This window comes from Ictidomys tridecemlineatus, chromosome X, assembly GCF_052094955.1.
Source record: "Ictidomys tridecemlineatus isolate mIctTri1 chromosome X, mIctTri1.hap1, whole genome shotgun sequence".
Classification (NCBI taxonomy): domain Eukaryota; kingdom Metazoa; phylum Chordata; class Mammalia; order Rodentia; family Sciuridae; genus Ictidomys; species Ictidomys tridecemlineatus.
In genome coordinates, this window is record NC_135493.1 from 37,775,320 (window position 1) to 37,798,464 (window position 23,145).

Genomic DNA, 23,145 nt, shown 5'->3' on the forward strand with positions numbered 1-23,145 from the left:
TGATTTGTTTGCAAATCAAGTCCTCAGACTCTGTTTTTTGGCTTTTAGTATGTTTGTAATTTTTGATTGAAAGTTGGACATGATGTATTGGGTAAAAGAAACTGAGGAAATAGGCCTTTAGCATGAGATTTTTTATTAGGGTCACTAGAAGTTAGGGTCTGTTTACTATTTGTAGTAGTAATGATATAAAACAGGCTAAAATGTGTTTTGCCCTCCTCTTTTTCTCCTTTATTGTCTTTGGAATCCTTAGGTTCTAAAGAAAATGGAAATAAAACTTTGAAAAGTAAATTTCAACCTTTGACTAGTTGGAAAGATTTATAGAACGTCTTTAAACCAATAAGTGATATGGAGCTTTTATCTCAGTATTGTTTTCATTTGATTATTAGTGAGGTTGAATATTTGTTCATATTTATCTTTTGTTCTCATTTCTTATTCCACAAATTGCTAGTTCATATTCTTAAATGGTTTTTCTATTGAATTTATTGTTCTTTTATTGATTTGAATGATTAAAAATGTTCTAATACTACCTTGTTTATTATTTATTGAAAATATCTTCTCCCAGTTTCTTGCCTATGTGTCTTTTCTTAACTATTTTTATTTCCATAATCAGAGAAATGTGTTCTAGAGTAAGGGAAAGCAATGTGTTTGCTACAAGAAGAGTATTGGTTTATTTTGACCTTGTTTCATGAAAATTAAGAGATAGAAGAGCATGGGGTTAGAGGATAAACTGCTTGATTTGGAAATTCAGTTTACCAATCAGTTGTCAATTATTTACATTTACTGGCCACACTGTGCTAGGCCATGTGGTGGATAGAGAGTAAAGAACGAATGTTGCCTACTTTTGAGGACTATGATGAAGAAATAAACCATGAAACATAAAACAAGTAACATGGTATGAGCTCAAGTGTGCTATGCTACAAAGCTGTGGCTGCCCAAATTTCTCTTCCAACAAAGGGAAGTGTGTGATTTGAGTTAATTGGGAGTTGTTCATACAAAAGGAGGTCTATAAGTTGAATGGGAGCAGGGACTCTCTATAAAAATTTTTGCTCTTTTTTTTTTTAATGCAATTAGCTTTGCAGTTCAGTTGACCAGAGTCCTGGGTTCAAGCAGGTGCTAGACAGTCACATCCTGAACTTGGGCGGGGGTTGGTGGGGTGAGAATCTACTTTATTTTTTTATTTTTTATTTTTTAAAGAGAGAGAGAACTTTTTTAATGTTTATTTTTTTAGTTTTCGGTGGACACAACATCTTTGTTTGTATGTGGTGCACAACATCTTTGTTTGTATGTGGTGCTGAGGATCGAACCCGGGCCGCACGCATGCCAGGCAAGCACGCTACTGCTTGAGCCACGGCCCCTTGCTCTTCGTTTTTTCCCTAGCACTTAGCACAGTGCTTGACAAACAGTAAATGCTCAAATATTTGTTTAATGATTAGATGATGTTAGTATGTGTGGCCAAGGCCATTTACAGAGACCTAACACAAATTGTGTGATCCACTGCTTCTACACTACCACTAAGCAGCTTTTAGAATGCTCTGATACATCCACATTGCAGACATTAACTTGCATTCCCAAAGCAAGGGGAACATTAACTTTAAAAAAAAAAAAAAAGGACACATAGCATGCTACCTGTTCTTACCATTATAACAGAACAGTAGTTAAGATTTAAGACTCAGACAAATCTTGGTTTGAGTCCCCTTTCAGTTACTGATAATATGCTTCTTGATTGTCCTCATCTATAAAAGAAAGGCTATTGGTAGTATTTACTTTATGGGTCATTGCGAGAATTCAGTAAAACACCAAGCCAGTAGTACAGTTCTATTGATATTTGGTATGCTTTTTCTCCTGATGTATGTTTATTAAAATGGATGGAATATATGATTGATTTTAGATTTTGTGACTTGGTTCGTGTTTACTAACAGGTATTTTTTCTATCTCCTTTCTCACAGATTCAGAGACATATTGTGTGTTTCAAGACAAGAAGTACAGAGTGGGTGAGAAATGGCATCCTTACCTGGAACCTTATGGTTTGGTTTACTGTGTGAACTGCATCTGCTCAGAGGTAGAATCCCATATGACATGAAATTTCCCAGTTTGTTCTTTAGCAATGCTCAGATGGCCAGACAGTATAGGTGATAAAAGCTTAAACCAAATGAAGAAAGAGCCAGGAGCAGTGTTGCTTGCTTGGAACGCAGGATGATGGCAAGTTCAAGGTCAGCCTCAGCATATTAGTGAGGCCCTAAGTAACTTACTGTCAGATTTTTCAAAAACGGGGCTGGGAATGTAGCTCAGTGGTAAAGTACCTCTGAATTCAATCCCTAGTTCCCCCCACCAAAAAAAAAAAAAAAAAGAAAGAAAGAAAGAAAAGAAAAAGGAAAAAGAAATGAAGCAGATTGCAAGAAAAAATAAATATCTGTGTTTTTTTTCCTGCACTGCTTTTTGGCTTGATTTGTATGGGATCTCTGAATAATTGCTATAGACAGGTATCTATGGTCTTTTAGACTAATAATATAGAGCATGGTGGTAGAAAGCAGAAGAGCTTATATTAGGAAAAAGCTCAATATAATCTCTGGATTATAAGACATAATATTTTTTGGAAACTATTTCCAAGCCTTGCCTTAAGAGAGGAGATTAGGACAGATTATATACTGGTTCATTGGGAGAGTATATTTTATGTAGTCTCAGCTAATAACTTTAATTAAGAATGAGGCTGGGGTACCTTGGCCTGTATCTTGTGAGGATTAGAATTCTCTTGCCCTGGCCTTGGCTTCTGTCACATCACTTAAACAGGCGTTTGGAAATTTAAATGCCATCTTTGTAATAAATTAAGCAGGTAGTTTCACCTTCTCTCCATGGTCTTTACTCAAGATCACAGCCATGGTCTATCTTCCTGAATAAGCTTCTATCATTGTGGTAGGCCAGGGATTTTCAGTGTCTGCACTTTTGACATTTATGGATAGATATTTTGTGGCGGGGGCTGTCATATGCATTGTAGGATACTTAGCAGCACCTCTGCTGTGAATCCACTTAATGTCAGTAGCGCAAACCCCAGTTGTGATAATCAAAAAAGTCTCAGACATAGTCAAATTTCCTGGGGAGCAAAATTACCCTTGGGGGAGGACCTGTGCATGAAGCAAATTAGGAAAGGAAGCTTTGCACTAGATCTTAAGGATTGAGAATTTTGATCACATGGAAAAAAATTCAAGACCCTTCTCTTACTTGTCTTACTTGAGGACTTGTTTAAGGAATGAAATTCCTCCCACTTGCCAAGCTAGAGCAGGAACACTTGCAAGCTTGGCATGTTTTTTTCTTCCATTTAACAAAAATTCGGGCTTTCCAAGCCTAGTCCTTTCACCCATTTAAACAATTTTTTTTAATTTTTAATTTTTAAAAAATTTTAATGTTTTATATGGCAACAGAATGCATTCCAATTCATATGGTACATATAGAGCACAATTTTCATATCTCTGGTTGTACACTAAACAATTTCAAGCATGCAGAAACCTGACCTTCAAGTAATATTAGGAGATATAAGAAGCAATGGGTTCTAGATTTAAGACAGATAAAGTTTCTGACCCTGGCTCTGCCACTAGTGAGTCATGTTGTTTTGAACAAGTTACCTAACTTCTCTGAGATTCCCTCAGCTTCCTCTTCTTTAAAATAAGATAATGATATTACCTAGTTCATGAGGCTGTGGTAAGGATTAAAATCACTAATTCATTTAAATCACTTAAAGCAACGTTTGGTCATGATAAACATCTAAGAAACAATAACTGCTGTTGCCATCACTGTCATCATAATTATCATTGTAGTTAGTATTATTATTAAACTGTTAACCCTATAACACAATTCAGTACACAGCATTAAGGATCAGTTTAGATCTCACCTGGGAAGTGTGCCTTTGGTGTGCTTTGGTGATCTCATCTCCAGATGATATGACCAGTCTCTGAGAAGTGTGGTGCATAAGAAACTTCTGTGGTGTTTCCAAATGTAACGTCCCAAGAATTTATTGTAGAAAGCACACAATAAAGGAAAAAAGGTTGTGGTAAAGTGATTACAATTTGTATAAAAGAAGCCTGCCCTTTTAAATGGATAGGGCATGCATTAAATAGAGTACCTGGGGACTGATTAACTTCCTGGTTTGTCATAATTTTATCAGATTCTTGATCCAACACATTGGAGATAGACAGCTAACCCTTGGGGGCCAAGGCTTTGTTGTCTGCAAGGCAGTAAAAATGTTAATAGCATCCCAATGCCAGAAGCTGATGCACTAGGCATCTTCTCTCTCTCCATGCTCTTCACTACCCTTTTCTCCACAACAGCCTTACAGATACAAGTAGCCCTTGCTTCAAATGAATTATAGATGGGAAATGTAAATGTGAAATGTATTTTGAAAGTCTTTCTTTGTTCTAGCAATGGCCTGAGAGCTGTCAGAGTTTGGAATCATGTAATTGTAAGTCAGGCAGAGACCCAATTAATTGCCCCACCCAGGCATAATAGATAGCTCAATTCCTAACTCTAGCTTGTTCTCAGAAAACATTCTGGCTGCAAAGGGAAATGAGAATTGTCATTCTGCCTACTGGACCAAGGCAGGCTTACATAGAATCCAAAATCCATGTGTTAGGGATACTTTCTTGCCCAGGAGAGGGTAACAACTCGAGGGACCCATTGCTCATCATCCTTTCCCTTAAATGGCATTGGATAGGTGATTATGAAATCAGAGTGGGATCTTAGAAAAGACATGCAGCTAGAAAATTAGGGAAGGGTAGAAATGCCCAGCGCCAGATCAGAAGAAGCTTCCCACAATTAATGGTAGTCTTTGAAAACTGGAGCAATAGTGATCCAGCCTTAGAAAAACATTCCAGTAAGCTATCAACCAACCCAGAAAAGGTGCTAGTGATGAGAAAGGAAAGAAAATGCTGATTGCATTCAGCTTCTTGGGAATGTTATTCATTGTCTGGGTGAGTCCCTGCATGAATGTTTTCCAAACTGGCATGATCCCAGTGACCTTTGAAAGATATTTATTCTTTCTTGGTGCCTCCTTCTTTCAGAATGGGAATGTGCTTTGCAGCCGAGTCAGATGTCCAAATCTTCATTGCCTCTCTCCTGTGCATATCCCTCATCTGTGTTGCCCTCGCTGTCCAGGTAAACCAATTTGCTTCTCTATTCCCATCTGTGGTTCTCCTTCCTCCCTCTTCACTCAGTTCAACCCATCTCCCCTAAGTTCCCCAGAAGGGAAACTGCCAGACAGAAATAACAGTAGGACACTTTTAGGCAGTCCAAACTGGCCCCTAAATACTGTTTATAGCCCAAGCGGGACACATTCTAAGCTCTAATAAGTTATTGGGTACCCAGTAACAAATTTTTATTGGGCTTTTAATCATTTGAAGGGGGATATCAACTGGGGGAAGGGAATCGTGGCTCAGAGATTTTCTGTCATAAACAGCCTCTTCCTGCCATGGGCAGCAGGCACCAGGGGAGTTGCAGCATTGCAGCAATTAGTGCTGGAATTGCATCCAAGCATAGCTTCGAAATGATGAGGGGCTGTTCATAAATCAAAGGAGCTGAGCCAGTGAGGTTTATGACAGTATAAAGCTGCCTGCCTGTTGAATAGTCACCTCCTCCACATTGCATGGTTATTAAGTACATGCTGTTAAGAGCAACTCTGGGGGGAGCCAGGCAGAGACTTTTTTCACAAGACCATTAGGACCACTACTTTCACGATTTGTGGTTAGGGTGTTTTTCTGAGGCAGGGACTCCGTCAATGACACTGTTCATGTCTGACTGGAGCCTGGTTCCCACACCAAAGGCGTGGAAGCATGGAAAGATTCAGAGAATGTCTGTGCTCTCAACAGCAGTCCTAGAAAAGCTATGTGACAGTCTTCGGATCTGTGAAGTAGAAGCCTTGTCATCCTGTAAGTCAATTTTGTTTCCCTCTAGGACAAAAGTTCTTAATTCTGGGTTCCTGGGTGGACTTTAAGGAGTCAGAGAATGCTTTAAAATTGTTGGCAGTTTTGGTGTAACTATGTACAGATGAAAATTCTTTTAGAGATGATTGATCCATAGCTTTATTGGTATCCCTAGTTTGGCATTGTTGTTGCTATTTCTTTATAAATTATACTTTTCTGCATCAGTGAATACACTCTGATGAACAAAGGCAATTCTTCCCCTGATGGTAAAGATCTTAACCATGTCACAGGTTTATCCTTCTGAGTATTGGTGATAATAGTACATGCTTCAAGATATGAGAGATTGATTTGGCATATGATGAATCAGAAAACTGTTTTTTGGAATAAATGCCTACATGAGGCTTACTATTTTTGTATATGATTATGTGTTGCTGCTTAAGCTGGATTACAAGGGTGTGATATATGAGAGGCTCTGGTAAATGGGAGTAATATTTCTGATAAAATGGCTACCTGGGGTTGTTATTTTTTAACCTGCCATGCAACCTGTCAACTTGCTTTATAAAAGCTTTCTTTCCTAGAATTCTCCAAATGTGGTCTAATACTATAGGAAATTATCTAAACCACTATGGCATGGCCCAGACACAGAACCTAGTAAAGCATAAACTAGAGTATGGCTGTCACCTACCCCAATTGCCTGGGAAGCAGATGGTAGGAAGCAAGTATTGAAAAAAAAAAAAAAGGAAAGTATAGGCCAGCAATTATTTGAAGCAAAAAAAATATTCAAAGAACTGAGCATATAAATGTTTATAGCAGTGCAATTCACAATAGCCAAGTTATGGAACTAGCCTATGTGCCAGTAAATAGATGAATGGATAAAGAATATGTGGTATATATACATAATGAAGTTTTACTCAGCCATAAGGAAGAATGAAATTATGAGATTTACAGGAAAATGAGTGAAAATAGAGAACATCATGCTAAGTGAAATAAACCAGACTCAGAAAGTCTAAGGTTGAATGTTTTCTTTCATATATAGAAGCTAGGAAGAAATGGGAAAGGAGGATACTATTAAAATAGATGGGGGAACAATACAGTAAGGGAAGAGAATCAGGAGGAGAGAAGGGTAGGAATTATGGGATTAAATTGGTCAAATTATGCTATTTGCATTTATAAAAACTTCATGATGTGGGCTGGGGCTATAGCTCAGTGGTAGAGTGCTTGCCTAGCATGTGTGAGGCACTGGGTTCTATCCTTAGCACCACATAAAAATAAATAAATAAAATAAAGGCATAAACAAACAAAAACACATCATGATGAATCCCATTATTGTGTATAGTTGTATTCCTCAATAAAAACCATAAAAATTGAGGTCCTAAATCCCAAAGGACAGGAAATGGAAAGAATTGAACACCATTTTATTTTAAGACTTAAAAATCTCATTTTACAGAGTATAGAAACAAGCTTTTCTTTTTGTTTTCCTTCCTGCTCTTGCAGCTCACTTCCTTGTCAGTTCATTGTACTTCTTATTAATTATGCAAGATCTTTCTAAGAATAATAGTGCTAAAGTTCTGTAATCCTTATATGCAAAAAGTGTGTTGAGTTTTGAATGATAATTGGGCATGTTCATTTTCCCTCAGCACTTTGAAGATATTAATAAACGATTTGTTGACTTCTTTTGTTTGTTAATAAAAGACTACTATTCGATTGTAATTTTTGGTAGGTCTTTTTGTTTTCTTCGTCTAGTTTTTCATATTTTCTCTTTTTTCTTTCTTTGTTGCACATGGTGAGATTGTAGATATGTGATTTATGTTTGTTTAGCCAGCTCTGCATATGTTTTTCAGTCAAAGTAAATAATTTCCTCTTCAATTTGTCGTCATTATTTTGGTAAACATTCCCTTTTCAATTTCTATCTTTTTTTCTTGTTCTCAAAGTTTTATTTTATGCTTTGTATCTCATTTAATTTGTCTTCTATGTCTCTTAATATTTACTTTATTTTTCTTTCTTGGTATACTTAATGTTATTACTTCAACTCTATACTCCAATTCATGTATTTTTTCATGTATACTATTTAGTTCATCTGTTGGGTTTTTCTGTGTATTTTATATTCAATAAATATATTTTTCTCCACATTTACAAATTATTTTAAAAATATCTACTAGTTGCTCTTTTATAATTCCACATTATTTGGGGATCTTATTTTTTTATTTCTTCATAGTATTTTAAATTCACTTAAAGTGTACTTCATATCATTCTAATATATTTATTTAGATGTAAATTCTGAACTTTTTTGTGATTCTTGGAAACCCTTCTGAATTTTTTCTTGATTTTCTAGTTTTTGTTTAAAAGCTCATTATTTCTGGGAGTTGTGTCTTGCATAAGCCTTCCTTCTTTCTAGAATTGCTGTTTCTGACTTTGTGGCTCACTTAGCTTTAAACCAGGTTATGTATTAGTGTCCCAGCTTGTGTTCCTCATACCTAGGTGATCTGTTTCCACATGTTTCCTTGTGCAGTGCTACTCGCTAATAACGAAGATCTTGGACTGGTACCTCAGGTACAACTGCCTACTTTGGACAATCAGTGTGCTTTAGGATACAACTTTGGGTGGGTAGAACTATGTCAACCCCTTATTACATATGAGAAGTGTGACTCTGTTACCCAGCTACATAAGTCAGCTTTCTATCATGGTGATAAAATACTGAGAAAAGGTTTATTTTAGTTTATAATCTCATTTTAGTTCATGACTGGCTGACCCTTTTGCCTTTGAGTAAGTGGTTAGTCTGTATATCATGGTGGGGAACACATGCTGGAGGAAACATTTCACCTCGTAGCAGCTAGGAAGCAGAAAGAGAGAGAAAAACAGAAAGTGTGAGAGAAAGGGGCTGGGATCCCAATATTTCCTTTCAAGAGCACTCCCCCAGTGACCTAACTTCTTTCCACTAGGCCTCACCTCCTGAAGGTTTTACCACCTCCCAATAATGCCATATAATGATGAGCAAGCCTTGGACACATGGGCCCTTGGGGAACATTCAAGATCTAAGCCATCATACCACTTTCACGTAGGAAGCCTCTTGCAGGCTGTAGTTCAATGGAGCTGTTTAGAACCAACTATCTGTATGTAGCCTCAACTGCCTTTTGACCCCCTTTAACTACTGATCTTTCTTTCTACCTATATTTTATTCCACAAAGAGTTTAATTTTGTTTCTGTAATTTTTCAGTTTTAAAGTTTCATTCAATTTTTCAGCTTCTCACATCATTGCTCTTCTATGTTTGGAAAAGATTTCTCATGTACTATCTTTGCCATGTTGAACCAGAATGCAACTAATCTTTCTATTAAAGATAAAACAAAATCAAGTGGGTTTAAATTATAGCACAGAAGAATGGAGTTTGATAAAGGAAGGCCTTTGGGCTGCAGTTGTTAAATTCTGCAATAAATGACTAGAGTATTTTGCTCTCTTTACTGTTTCTAGAAATAAAATATACCCACCCATCTGAGATAGACTTGGCACAGCCCTGATTTGAGCTAGGGCAATGGATGTGATGACTCTCTGTGTTCCTTCCACCCCAGTGAATATTAGGCATGAAGAAACTCATGCCTTCAGGGCCACAGAAATGTTTGGTCAAAGGAAGGGGCTCTCATTTTCCGTCTTAATCTAATAGAAGACACTGTGAAAAATGTCCACACTTAAAAAAGGAGTATTTAAAGCGAAGATGATGAACGAATTTTCTGTCCAAAAGAGAAAACCAGTAGTGACATATATAAGGCACTCCTTTTACGTACAGTCCTATATCAGCAGTATGATAATGGAGGAACATTATCTAGATAGTGACAAACTTGATGGGGGGAGTCCTATATGCCATGTTTAGGCAGGAATTTTTCCATTGGAAAAGGTGGAGGAGCTGTCTATTTCCATTTTTTCTCTGTTTCTCGGAGTTCTGACTTTCTAAACTCCTTACCCTTGAATTGTCTAAGCATTTCACCTGTGTTTGAGGTTTTACTCCTGCAGCTCTGGTTAAACCATGGCAACCAGAGTATACAGACTACATTTCCAGGGCTTCCAGAGAGAAATATATACTAATTTCCATGAACAGCAAATGAATTTTTTTTCAGCATCATTTGTCCAAGTCTCTGTGGCAGAGGTCAAGTCTTGGTCACATACCACAGGGCTCTACCGGGCCCAAAGAAGCTGGTGCTACATGGAGGCTGGAACATTTTAAATGAAAAAGTTACAATGTGCTTGTATGAATATGCCACAATGAATCCCAGTATGATATATAATTATTATGAACCAATCAATACACATTTTTTTTTAAAAAAACTGCACAAGTCACGAAGATCATTAAATTCATCCTGATTTCTTAGTAGGACTCTGTTTGGTCCCTGATAATTAGAAATACATAGGAATGAAATTCCCTATCTTTTAGTGGAATGAAGTGGTATAAAGAGAGGAACTACAGAGAAACAGCACAACTTCATTCCTTTTGTTTTTTACATAATTTTATCACCAAAGAGACTTTTATACTGACCAGGAGCTTAAATAATAATATTATCTAAGGGTTTTTTATGGTCATTCCACTGAGAATTTGTGATTCAGAATTAATAAATTTGGGTTCCCTTGGAGGGATTCCAGCATTCCTGGGTTATTAAAGAGCTGTTATAAAATTGCCAAAATAACTGATTTGATCTGGTTACCAGAGACTTAATCCACAATGTTTCCTTTTGGTTAGGTGTGAAAAAGTTTGGCTCTGTCATATAGTTTTGATAGGGATAGTGACAGTGTGGTTTTGCCAAGAGAGGCACCTGGGGTGAGCCCAGGCTTCTAAATTCCAACAATGTGCCATGTTCCCATAAGGGAAAGGCTGGGAGCCCTAGGTCATTACTCTTTCAGTAGTATTTGAGTTGAGTGAGCTATCAAACACAGGCATTACTGCCACAGTACAATATGCATTTCAGAAAACCCTCACATTCTGCAGAATTATACACTGAAAAATAATAGGACTTAAGGAAAAAACAAGATTGGAGAAAACCACTCAAAACTTATGAAAGTTTGTAACCAGAGTACTAAAAAACAACTATACTAATAAAATAGTAGGATGGTTTGAAAAGAGCTTACTTGTATAATAAATAAAAATATAGGAAATATAGACTTCACCTTTTAAAATAGTGATATTGGATGGAAGCGAGGGGATGTAAGAAAGGATTAAGGCTGATGATTTATAGAGATAAGAGAAAAATTCACCAATATACAGGAGAATCATGTAATATATACTTAAAAGATAGCACGTTGTCAAACTGAACCAAGAAAAAGAATGTAGTAGAGTGAATGGGAATATGATAGAGTATTTACTGTATCTCTTTATGCTTACTGATTTCAATTGAGTTAGTGTACTTGGCATTTAGCTACTGTTATTTGGTAATGCAGAATAATCGTTTGCTGAGAAATATTATGTATGAACATAGGCAATTTCTCTCTTAACCTTGTCCTCTTATTTAAAACAAATATAAACATTTTTACATTGTACAAATTCATTATATAGAAGAAATGGACTACATAAGTTGGGGTAGATAGATGTTTTAATTCACGTGACCATTCTGTATCTATTTTTTGGGCTTTCTGCTCTGACCTTAAAGATTTTGTTCCCCTTTCTTCCCATCTCATACGTTTATTTATACAAGAAGGTGAATCTAGGTTTATGGTGTGTCTGTGAGTTCCTGTATTATAGTAATCGAAGAGAGAGACTTTTTTTTTTGCTTCTTCAAGTTTCTTTTTTCAAAGGGCAAAAGTTCAAGAGGGGGTTTATTTTTTTTTATTTTGGTAAAGTGCACATAACATAAAATTTATCATTTAAAAGTGTACAATTCAGTGGCATTAAGAACATTTATGATATTGTGCAACCATCACCACTAATTTAGTTCCTGATATTTTTCACCACTCCAAAAGGAAACCCAGTACACATTACATAGTCCCTTCTCATCCCCCTCACTCTAGCTCCTGGCATCCACTAATCTATTTTCTCTCCTTGTAGATTTTTCTCTTTTATATTTCATACAAATGGAATCATACAGTAGGCAGTCTTTGACTTCTGGCTCCTTTCACTTAGCATAATGGTTTCAAGGCTCTCATCCATGCTGTAGCCCATGCCAGTACTTCTTTCCTTTTTATGGCTGAATAATATTCTACTGCATGGTTAGATCACTTGTTTATCCATTCATCAGTTGGTGGTTATTTGGGTTGTTTCCACTTTTTGGCTACTGTGAATTATGCTGTTATGAACATTTGGGTATGTATTTTTCTGTGGCATGTGTTTTCAATTCTGGGTATATAACTAAGAGTGAGGTTTCTGTGCCATTTGGTAATTCTATGTTTTACTGATTAAATAATTTCTCCCCAGTTTTAAGACCATCCCATCTTCTTTTGGTTCATCTCTTTGATGGCTGATTGCAATTGTCATGGCTGCTACTGATTTGCTAATGTTGTCATTATCCATATCTGATGGTCCTTCAGTTTCTCCTCTCTTCTTTTGTTCTCTATTGAATTCTGTATTCTATTGCTTCTAGGATTATATTAAAAGGTCAATACTTTTAAACAACAACAGTCAAATAGACTATTATTTTTAGTAAGGTGACTACCCTAGCTTTAGTATGCAAAACGGTCAGATGCCATTTCTTTGCTTGCAAAAGATTACACTTTTCTAAAAAAAAAAAGTATTTTCTGGATACTCAAGGTAACCAAAGCTTAAGGATCCTGGAATATTGATGTTTAGATAGCAGAGGCTTTACTCTATTACAGTCATTATGCTGTTATTATCATTGTTCTTAAACTGATTGTTGAGGGTTGCCAAAGAAGATGTTCACTGTTGATCACTATATCCTCCATATCTATACTGACTGCTTTCTTAAACTGCTTTAACTGTCTTTATACCTTATTTCTATTTTTTTCTCCTACACTTGGTCCTTGGACATTTTTCAGAGTATGAAGGGTTAAAACCTTTTCCAAAGAAGTGGCAATTAACTTGCCTCCTGCAAGGTGAGATCATCTTTACCTGTAGTAAACCGTATAACTTGATTTCATTGAAAGAATGTGATTTAATAGGGAATGAGATTGATCAAATTATGTCATGTGCATGTATAAGTATGGCATAATGAATTCCACTATTATTTATAATTATAATACACCAATAAAAATGAATGAAGAAGAATGATTTCCTGTTAATATGCTAAAGTCCTGTGTCACATAAAAACAAAGGATTTTGGGAAAAATGTAATTTTCCATTATGATAGAGTAAAACTGTTTGCTTTCTCTATTTCTTTCAGTAGATATTAACCAACATTGGTCCCTCAAGAAGGTGCAAGAGGTGCCACTGCCTGAGGGATATCAAGAGGCCTCCATTTGTCCTGAATAAATCTTCCACTTGCTTTCTATACAAGAGAAACATCTATTTTTAATTACTTTTCAGAGTTTAGACAGTGTTTCCCAAAGTTTGCTTTTAGGAACATAATTTTATGGAATAGTATTAGGGTTTACTAGGGAAAATATTTATATGGTCAAATAAATTTGAGTTTCTGAATTAGGGAAACTTAAAAAGGTTTCTTTTAATGCGGGACTTCTCAGAGCCTTTAATTTATCATTACACAATATGAATCTGCTAGAGAAGTATGTATGATGCAGTGTTCTTCAAATTTATTCAGCCATAGGGCTCATTTTAAAGAATATTTATTTTTTAGTTGTAGTTGGACACAATACCCTTATTCATTTATTTTTATGTGGTGCTGAGGATCCTACTCAGGGCCTTGCACATGCTAGGAGAGTGCTCTACTGCTGAGCCACAATCCCAGCCCTAGGAGTCATTTTTAATAGAGCACTTTGTAGGATAAGTGTTCCTTAGTGTGTTTTAGGAAGTGTTAGATTATGCCATTCAATTCCCAGAAGTTATTTTTGTTATAGCAATAAGCTAGGTACATACTTCATTTGCAGATGTTCATTTGGGAAGCATATCACTTTTGCACAAGACTTGAAGCTAGTGTTACTTAAATTCTAACATGATCAAAGGTAACCTTAGGTAAATTTGGTAAAATGCTAACTCCCAGGCTCTGTGCTAGAAATTCTGCTTCTGTTGATCTGTAGTGAGTACCATGCATTTAAAACACCACATTCATTCTAATCACTTACACTGGAGAATGTACTACAATAATAGGGCCCAGGAGAGGCTTTGAGAATGGAGGTCAGAACATGTGAGAGAGCAGTCCTGGGCAATATCTTGGAATAGAGGGCCCTGTAAATTCTGCAAAGGGCTATGGAAAACATGGCAATGCTATTTCTGTTATAATGGGGAGCATAGGCACCCTAGAAACACATTTTGCTTGTGTGGCATTTCCCCAGGATCAACACCGTAGTAGCATGTACATAGTGTGCCATCTGGTCTGCCTCCTCTTCTTTCCCAGGGATCCCATCCAAAGCCTTTCTCTTCTGCCATTTTGCACATTCACAGCCTCTGGCTGTCATGTCCAGAAGCAGGACCCTCCATGGGGAGCTCCCCCTTCTACCCCACCCATTGTTCATGACTTGTTGGCAAGAAATGAATGGCATTTCTCGGAATTAGCCCAGGAATTTCTGCTGATAAACAAATGAAACTCTCAAAGGGAAAAGCAATCAACATAGTTTGAAATAAAATCAGTGTTTTCAGCTTAGTCTGTTTCCAACTTAGTTTGAAATAAGAGTCACATCTAGGGTATTTTAAGGAAAGGATTATGAAAATGTCCTATAGTGGGTTTTCATCCTAGTTGCAGGGCTTACCCTTGAACCAGGGCCTGATTTCTACGTGAGTAAGCAGAGGAGATGATTATTACCTTGATTTCCTGTACCTGTGATTCCAAGACCCATTGAGCCATCAGATCAGCCTCATCTCCAGTTCTCTTCCAAGTTGCCTGACACCTGCAATTGTCATTATTACAGTTTCATCCTTTTCACGTAAGCTTTGCTTCTTGATACATTCATGTGTCTACCTTGGAAGTGGCAACTTAACTCTCTGTAATCATTTTAACTTAATCTAAACACTGGATTTAGAAAACAGAATTTGATTGCAGAGAGAGGAGGTGGGTATTGGAGAAAAAAGTCCTGAAGCTGCTAGATGGATTTGGGTACCTGGAAGAGTTATGGAGGAGCAGGGAGTCAAAGGAAGAAACTAGAGCATCAGGCTCTCCTTTCTCCACAGTCCTGAAGGGCACCAAGCTTCTCCCCAATATTAAGGATAAGTTTTTTATTTGTGGCAGAGGACATAGTTGTTTCTAGGATGAGTTGCCAGTTTTCAAGTTTTTTACTTTGGGGTTATTAATTTAAAACCAATATGTTCTTGAAGTAACCAAATATCTTTGCTATCTGTTGCCTAGAGCCAAAAGGTTTCACTTCTGGGTTTTGGATGCAAAATAACTATAACCCAAAAGGTTTGCCAGATTATTTGTAGCCACTAAGATAAATAACAGTCTTTATTAGAATGATTTTGTCTGATTTTTGTATTTAGATTTTTATACCGTCAGCTATTCCCTAAAAGTGACTTTAGAAACTGACAGACTTAGGGTGTCAGTTATTGAAATGTGTTCCAAAATCTACCTCCTCACAGGACTCCATTTTTGGCCATCCAAGTATTCAATTGTATAAATGTCTTGATGTTTTTGTTGTCTCTTGTGTTTGCCCCATACATGCTAAGAACCAGAGAATGGGAAGTAGTTTAGCAATGTACATGTGGCTGCTTATAAGGAGTTTTCTAGAGTTGTACTCCTACAATTATAGAGAGGCTATAAATAAAACATATGTACTGTATCCTTTAAGATACATCAAAGTTGCATTCAGGAGGGGTAGGAAGAGGTTTGGTTGGATTTTAGTTTAATTGAGAAGAAAAGGAGCAGAGATTTTCAAAATACATGAAGATAAAATAATTATCTCTGCAAGTTTTGTTTTATTTCCTTTAATAAATTCAATAAGCTTTGATTTATCCAAATTCACAGGATCATGCTCTCAGGGATCTAAGGCCAAATCAGAGCCCATACTCACCATTGTGTGGTTTATGGGTGTATTCACTTCTTATTTTAATAGAAGAGAAATGATATTTAAGGAGAAAACAGAGAAACATGCTTTATTTCCCCCTTACTTTATTTTGTTTCCCTTCTTAATTTCCTTCCTTCCTACATTTTATTCACTTTTCAAAAAATATTTTATCAGATAAAAGATACACAACATAAAATTAGCTGTGTAAGCCACTGTATAGTTCAGTGGCATCAAGTATATTCATATTCTTGTAAAAATACCAACAACCATCTTTATAACTTTTTAATCTTCTCAAATTGAAACCCTCTACCCATTAAACACAAACTGCCATCTTTTCCCCTTCCACATCTTCTGACAACTACCAGTCAATTTTCCATCTCTGTGAATTTGACTAGTCTAAGTATGTCATAGAAGTGGAATCATATAGTACCTAACCTTTTTTGACTGACTTATGTCATGTAGCACAGTCATCAAGGTTCACCCATGCCATGTTTTTTTCTTTTTTAAATGGGGAAGGAATATTAGAAGACACCTGGGAGGAGGTTGGTAATACAGATGAGGAAGTGAAGTCAGGAGACAAGCAAAAGGGTCTTAGTGGAATCTTGAAACTAACGGTTTTCGGTGCTCTTTTCATAGAATGAAGAAGACTCCAGAGACCACACTGTCTCTGACGATGGCAGATATGGCAAACAGGAAATAGTATTAAAGACCTAAGATATTAAGTTTTGAAAGCAGACATATTTCTTATTAATGTATGTCAGAGAGTATTATTTCTTAGGAGCTGATTACCATCAACTTTTGCCATTTATTTTTGGAGGAATCCATAATGGTATAAATGCATCCCAGTTTCCCTTATATGGAGAAGTACACTTCTAAAAGGGCCTCTCCGGAGATTGCTTCATGAGGGAATTCATGTCTGGAGCCATTCAATATGATTCTGTTATAGAAAGATTATTAAAGGATTAGAGTATCAAATCCATGAGGCAATGTTGAAGGAAATCTGTAATTACTGACCCTGGTGAAAGAAAGGGAGGACTTCAGTGAGCTTCAGAAAAATAAATGGCTTCTCTTTCCATCTCCAAAAGGGGTTGATGTAGTGTATTCATTTATTATTGTAATTCATTTGTTTATTTTAATAGAAGAGAAATTAGCTTCAGTATAAGAAAGTTATTCCCAAGGAGGTACTTCTAGGCATGAATAAGGGGAGCAAGAGTCATCTGAAAGTTAGCATATTACAGCTCTAGCCTAATGCTGAGTAAAAGCAAGACACACAAAATCTACAAATGCATGCATTTCGACTCAACTAATAAAAAATTCAAAACAGATAAAACTAAACTGTATTGTTTGAGGATGTATGTAAATATAATAAGACTACAATGACAAGCAAGGAAATGTTTAGTACACTAATCAAGATGGTGGTGACCTCCAGTGGGATAGGAAGGTTTCTGGGGGGCTGCCAATGTGCTCTCTGCATCTACAAGGTAGTCACATGGTGTTTGCATTATAATCATCAGTTCAACTGCACATTCATGTTGAAAACATTTTCCAGCATAGAATCCTTTCAGTGGTGTAACAGTTTCACTTTTTTGAGATAGTTATGATTAGAAGCAAAGGTGATCCAGAGACTTTATCAAATCCCACTATTATGTATAATTAAAATATGTAAATAAAAATTAAAAATATGAAAAAGATGACCTTGAAAAATTGTGACCAAGCATAAGTTTCTGTACATGTATTTGACTGCATGTGAGGTAGTTGTTTATATAGTTTTGGTCTTCCTGGTGTTTGGTTTTGTCTTTTTATTTTATTTTTTTGTACAAAGCAGAGTAGTACCAAAGTCTACAGAATGGGGTGCCCTCTGTCCTCTAGATGGGCCCTTGAAATTAGTAAGAAGGCATGTGAGTCATTTGAGGCATTTGGTCTCGAAGCTGCCGAGTGCATAGTAAGTTGGCAAATAGATGAAACCATCTAGCTCTAAGCTTAGATCACTGACCAGAGTGCCCATGTATTTCAAAGAAGTCAGGCAGATCAGGCCACCTTTAGAAAAGAGGGGAACTCTGATCCTTTCAGGTATGTATGCCCTCTTCTAGGTAAGGGTGGACTGTGCTATCATGGGTTGAGAAAGATATGAGGCCAGAAAAGAGATTCTTCAGTTTACTGTGGTTTGTTCACAGATTAGATTTTTTTTCTACCTTCTCCTAAGGTTTGCATTGACAGTGAACAAAAATGTTGATGTGGGAAATTGCTTTGAAAAGTAGGTAAATGAAAACAAGATGATGTTCTGTGGGAAGCCATTCTGACACGTGATTGGATGACTCCCGTTAAGGGTCTGAGGCGCTTTGGCTGTGTCGAAGCTTTCCCGGCCCTTTCCTGATGAAAGAGCCCATCCGTGTCGGGGTGTGCCTGACCACTGACCCCGGGGACCCAATCACTGACCCTGACCTTGGAGTGCAGCCCCCCCTCAACCTTCATTGGATGGAATTCTCCCCTGAATCTCTTCTTCCCAATAAAAGGCTACTCCAGGCGTGTTCAAACTCTCTCTCTCCTGCTAGCCCTGAGTAATCCTTGCTGCCCTGCTGGGCGGTTAGAGGAGCAAACCAGAGAGGGGAGCCGTCTCGGACCTAGCAATAGAAATAAGGTAACTGAGTCTGTGTATTTTATTTCGATCTCTTCTAACTAACTTTATGCCTAGAACCTCATTAATGAAACCATTGCACAGGCCGCATGGTAGAATGTTCATTACTGAAAAGAAGGGAATTTAAATCCCATACCCAGATTGCATTTGGGCATATCTATACTATGGGCAAAGCTGGAACCTTGGCATTTTGATACACATTCCCAGGGATGCCACCAATAGCAACCCCATAACCAAGCACTGAACATGGGTCTCCCGTTTAAGGAAAAAGATGTGGAAAGTCCAAAGGAAAGTGTGACAAGTTTAAGGACTGTTACTCAGAGGACATAAATAAATGGCATCACTTCTGCCTTGCCTTTCTATTTTCCTGTAAGTTCTCAGAGGTGCCTAAGTGAACATACTATGCAATAATGCTAACCTTCTTTTCAAAGCTGAGAAAGCCCTTAGCAGAAACATGAGGTAGTGCTGAGAATGTACTCAGAGACAAGGCAAAAAGTCCTTGAACTGCTTGGAAAACTTGAAGTTTTTAAAAATTTTTAAATTTTTTTGACTAGGCATGACCCATCCCTCTTCCAAATCATAAAAATAGGGAGCAGGATTGTTTGCTCTGTGTTGTTACATGCTGATTAGGCTGCCATGATTCCTGTTTGCTGATCAGGAATATTTTGGTCCCTACTTACTAATTTTTGCTCTGGTCAGAGGCCATCTTCTAGCACCTCTTGAAGGAGCACAGCATGATCCTACTATAAGGGGCCTTTTAGACCAATGAGATCAGGGAAAAGAGCCACTGATGTGGTGCCACTTCCAAACCAAAGAGGATCATCTCCATACACACATACTTCTCCGAGAGTTTTGGAATTGTTTTTGTTGTCACAGTGATATAGTGGGGAATGTCATTGTCATTTAGTGGGTAGCAACTAAGGATGTTAAGTGTTCCACAATGAGTAGGAACACAATGCAGTATAGAATTGTCCCACACAAAATTCCAGTGGTAACCCTATAGAGAAACACTGGACAGCAGCCTTACCCAGAGACATTCAGTGAAGGCAGTCCACACCTAACCTTGATTTGGTGATGGCAGTTTATCCATTCATTTACTCATCCACGTCATATACATTTACAGAATTACAAACTTTGGATCAGATTATTCATATCTATATCTATATCTAAATCTATATCTATCTATATATCTATATCTATATATCTATATCTATGTATCTATGTATCTATGTATCTATGTATCTATGTATCTATGTATCTATATATCTATATCTATATCTATATATCTATATATCTATATCTATATATATCTATATATCTATCTATCTATCTATCTATCTATCTATATATATATATATATATATATATATATATATAGTCTCTGCCTCAGGGAGCTCATAGTGTAGTGGGGGTAACAGGCATAACAAGAAAATTGAAACACAATGTGATGAGTACTCTTGTAGGGGTGTTGACAATGCCTGTAGAGACAGAAAGAGATTAAAGACAATCTATAAGAGCTAGGAGCCAGGCAAAGTCTCATAGAGGAGTCAGCATTCAAGCTGGGTTCTGACAGATAAATGAGATTTTGCCAGTTGGGAAAGAGAGAGATCAGGAGGGCATATGCAAAGGCGTGTGTGTGAATTCTGACTGCAGTTGAATGTGATTTGGGCAGGAGGGAGGAGGCTGGAAAGGTCTGGTTGGTGGAGCCCTAGTTCCAGAGGACCTTACATGTTCTATAGTTAGACATTATTTTGAGGAGTAGGAAGTAGGTCAAGTTTGTCTTCAGTGCTCCCAGACATCTTCTTTGTACCTTTTTTTCCTCTTGTGTAATCTCTCCTATTATTGCCTCTTCCCAGCCACTCAACTCTCAAGCAGTCATTCATATCTGATGGGGATGAGGCAGGGTTACTCCTTCCAGAAGGTTTTTCTGTTTATCAGCAAAGGATCAATGCTAAGCTACAAGAATACTCAAATGATAGAATTAGATGTCAGTGGGAGAGACTTTGGGAAGGAGACTTTGATGTACTGAGCACCAAGGAGATGGGGTGGAGGATTTGGTTCAGTTTACATGAATTCAATGTGAGTATGAGTGGAAATGAGCATATGTGTGAGTATGCAAGCAGGAGAGATTGTGTGTGTGTGTTTATGTGTGTGTGTGTGTGTGTGTGTGAGAGAGAGAGAGAGAGAGAGAGAGAGAGAGAGAGAGAGAGAGAGAGAGATAAGTGGGACCATACTATCTCCTATCTTAAAACAGTATTTTGAGGATTGACTAAGTTAAGGTATGTAAGGGGTTTAGCACAGTGCCTGGCCCATAGTCAACCCTTAATCAATTTAAGCTATTGTTGTTATTATTTCAGGATACAGGGACAGAGAGCTCAGTGTGGAGAAGTGGGAACATGCTGGCCAGAATGGAGATCAAGATTTTATGTTAAGACTTAGCAGCTGTATCTGGCTAGTTTCAAATACGTGCCAAGCCCACATCTTAACACTGGGACAATATAATATTTCAACATGTTGGCTTATCAGAATGTAGATGTTCCCAGGTGGAGACAGAAAATTATGTAGTGTACATTTGGATATCATTTTATGTACATTTGTGTACTCTGTCTCCATTCCAGAATGTGTGGTGGGTGAAAAGCTATTGTTTTACAAAGTGAGGATCTGCTTTGAGGCCCAGGTCAGCAGGTCTGTCCTCATTATAGGAACACCCAATAGGGGAACCCCTCCACTCACTCCAGAGCCAGGGAGATAACTTATAAAGAAATTAACTTGGGAGGGGCTGCATTAAGAAATAAAGTCTTAGCTGGAGAAGGAAGGAAGGAACAAAAGGGGAGGGAAAAATACTAGGAAGGACAGGATACTTAAGATCATCCAGCTGCCCCCAAAGTGAACTTACAATGTTTTCTGTGTTCTCTTTGAAAGAGGGGCTGGTTTGTCCAGCATTCAATGGAAACTTGTTGATTGACACTGAGCTGGGCACAAGTTCAGTGTGAGTGTGCCTTCAGCTATTTATTTGATTTTTACAAATTGCATCCTTAGCAGTAAGACTGTTTAGCTTCTACTGGCGCCCTGGGGCAGTAAGTTTAGATTGTTAAAATAGCAGCCATTAACACTCTCTGTGTTATGACACTGTCCTCCCTGCCCCCCCTTTCAAGGACAGGCATGAGGTTGTTTGACAAAAGTTACATTCTCTTCTCCCTACCAGGAGAAACAGAGGCTTCTCCTCTGAGTCAAAGGCACATTTGCCTAGCCCTAATAAAAGCCTCTGAGTCTCTCCCCTACACCAGTCCCACTCACACACATGTGACTTTTGTGTGTACACTCGTGAACACATGAACTCTCACATACACTCTCACACTCTCACACCCATACCCATCCCACAAGCTTCAGATACCCTGGGGAGCCCTTGTGCTTGTCTTGCTGTTCTTTTGTTTTCCTTTCCTTTATTTGCTTTGTTTTGATTTGAAATCTGTCTTTGGGATGACATTGGATATTTTTTTCAATGTTATTAATAGTGCAGTGGAGGGAGCATGTAAGGACTTTCTCCTCAGTTCTGGCCATGCATGGTTCTCCAGACTCAGAAGTGTAATGCTGACTTTTATTGATCAGTTGAACTGGTCTTTGTAGGACTTTGCATACAATACCTCTTGAGAAAGTAGCCCAGGGAATTCTAAAAGATGCCTGAATTCCCGGATTATCTAGATTATTCATACATCTGCTTAAAAGGGAATTTTTCATGAGAGGACTGGATGCCTATGGCATTCCTCAAGGCCCTAGGGAGAGATCAAAGGAACAGAGACAATGGGGAAAGTGTGGAGCTACTCAGCTCTCTGAACAAGACAATAACCGTCATAAGACACAGAGTACACCACCATCTCAGAGGATCAGCAGTTGGTCACAACTGAACAGCCATGGTGAGTCCGGACCTAGAAGGCATAGAGGGGAAGTTCTGTTTTCTCTTGACATCTTTGATACGTGTCTTTACCGGCACTGTCCAATAGAACTGTGTGAAATGATGAAAATATTATTTTTCTGCACTCTCCATTATGATAGCCCCTAGCATGTGTAACTGTTGGACACTTGAATGTGACTACTGTGAGACAGAGAAACTGCTTTTTAAATTGCATTTAGTGTTCACTAGTTTAAATGTAACTAGGCACATATGACTAGAGGCTACTGTAGTTTATGATGCAATCCTCTCCCATTCATTGGATGATTTGTGCTGCATTGAATTTAATGTTGTGTTTAATTTTGTACATTCTGTTTGTTTAAGTGTCTTGCAATTAGATCATAAACTTCTTTAGGACAGTAATCACATATTCTAAAGCCATAGATATTTGGTCTAGCCCCTTCTCCCCATGTCTGACAAAGGAAACTGAGAAAGGTTGTAACTTACTGCAGGCCACAGTACTCCTTAGTAACTTTAAGTGAATCTAGAACCAGGTCTCTCTGTCTCCTGGATTGTTCTTGTACCTTGTCTCCCTTGCAGACAAATTTTCGAAGAGTAAATACTACTTTCTTCACTGCTTATAATTGAGATTCATCCCCTGACATTTGGAAATAAT

General features: G+C 37.6%; 1 protein-coding gene across 4 annotated transcripts in view; it reads left to right on the forward strand.

Moving 5' to 3' along the window:
* Nucleotides 1–23,145, forward strand: part of Chrdl1 (chordin like 1) — a 112,317-nt gene that overhangs the window by 21,288 nt on the left and 67,884 nt on the right. For all 4 annotated transcript variants that reach the window (XM_013357738.4, XM_005323355.5, XM_005323354.5 and 1 more), the window contains exons 3-4: nucleotides 1,947–2,059; nucleotides 5,049–5,142. In XM_013357738.4, coding sequence (XP_013213192.1) covers nucleotides 1,947–2,059; nucleotides 5,049–5,142 — 207 coding nt within the window. The remainder of the gene's footprint in view (nucleotides 1–1,946; nucleotides 2,060–5,048; nucleotides 5,143–23,145) is intronic.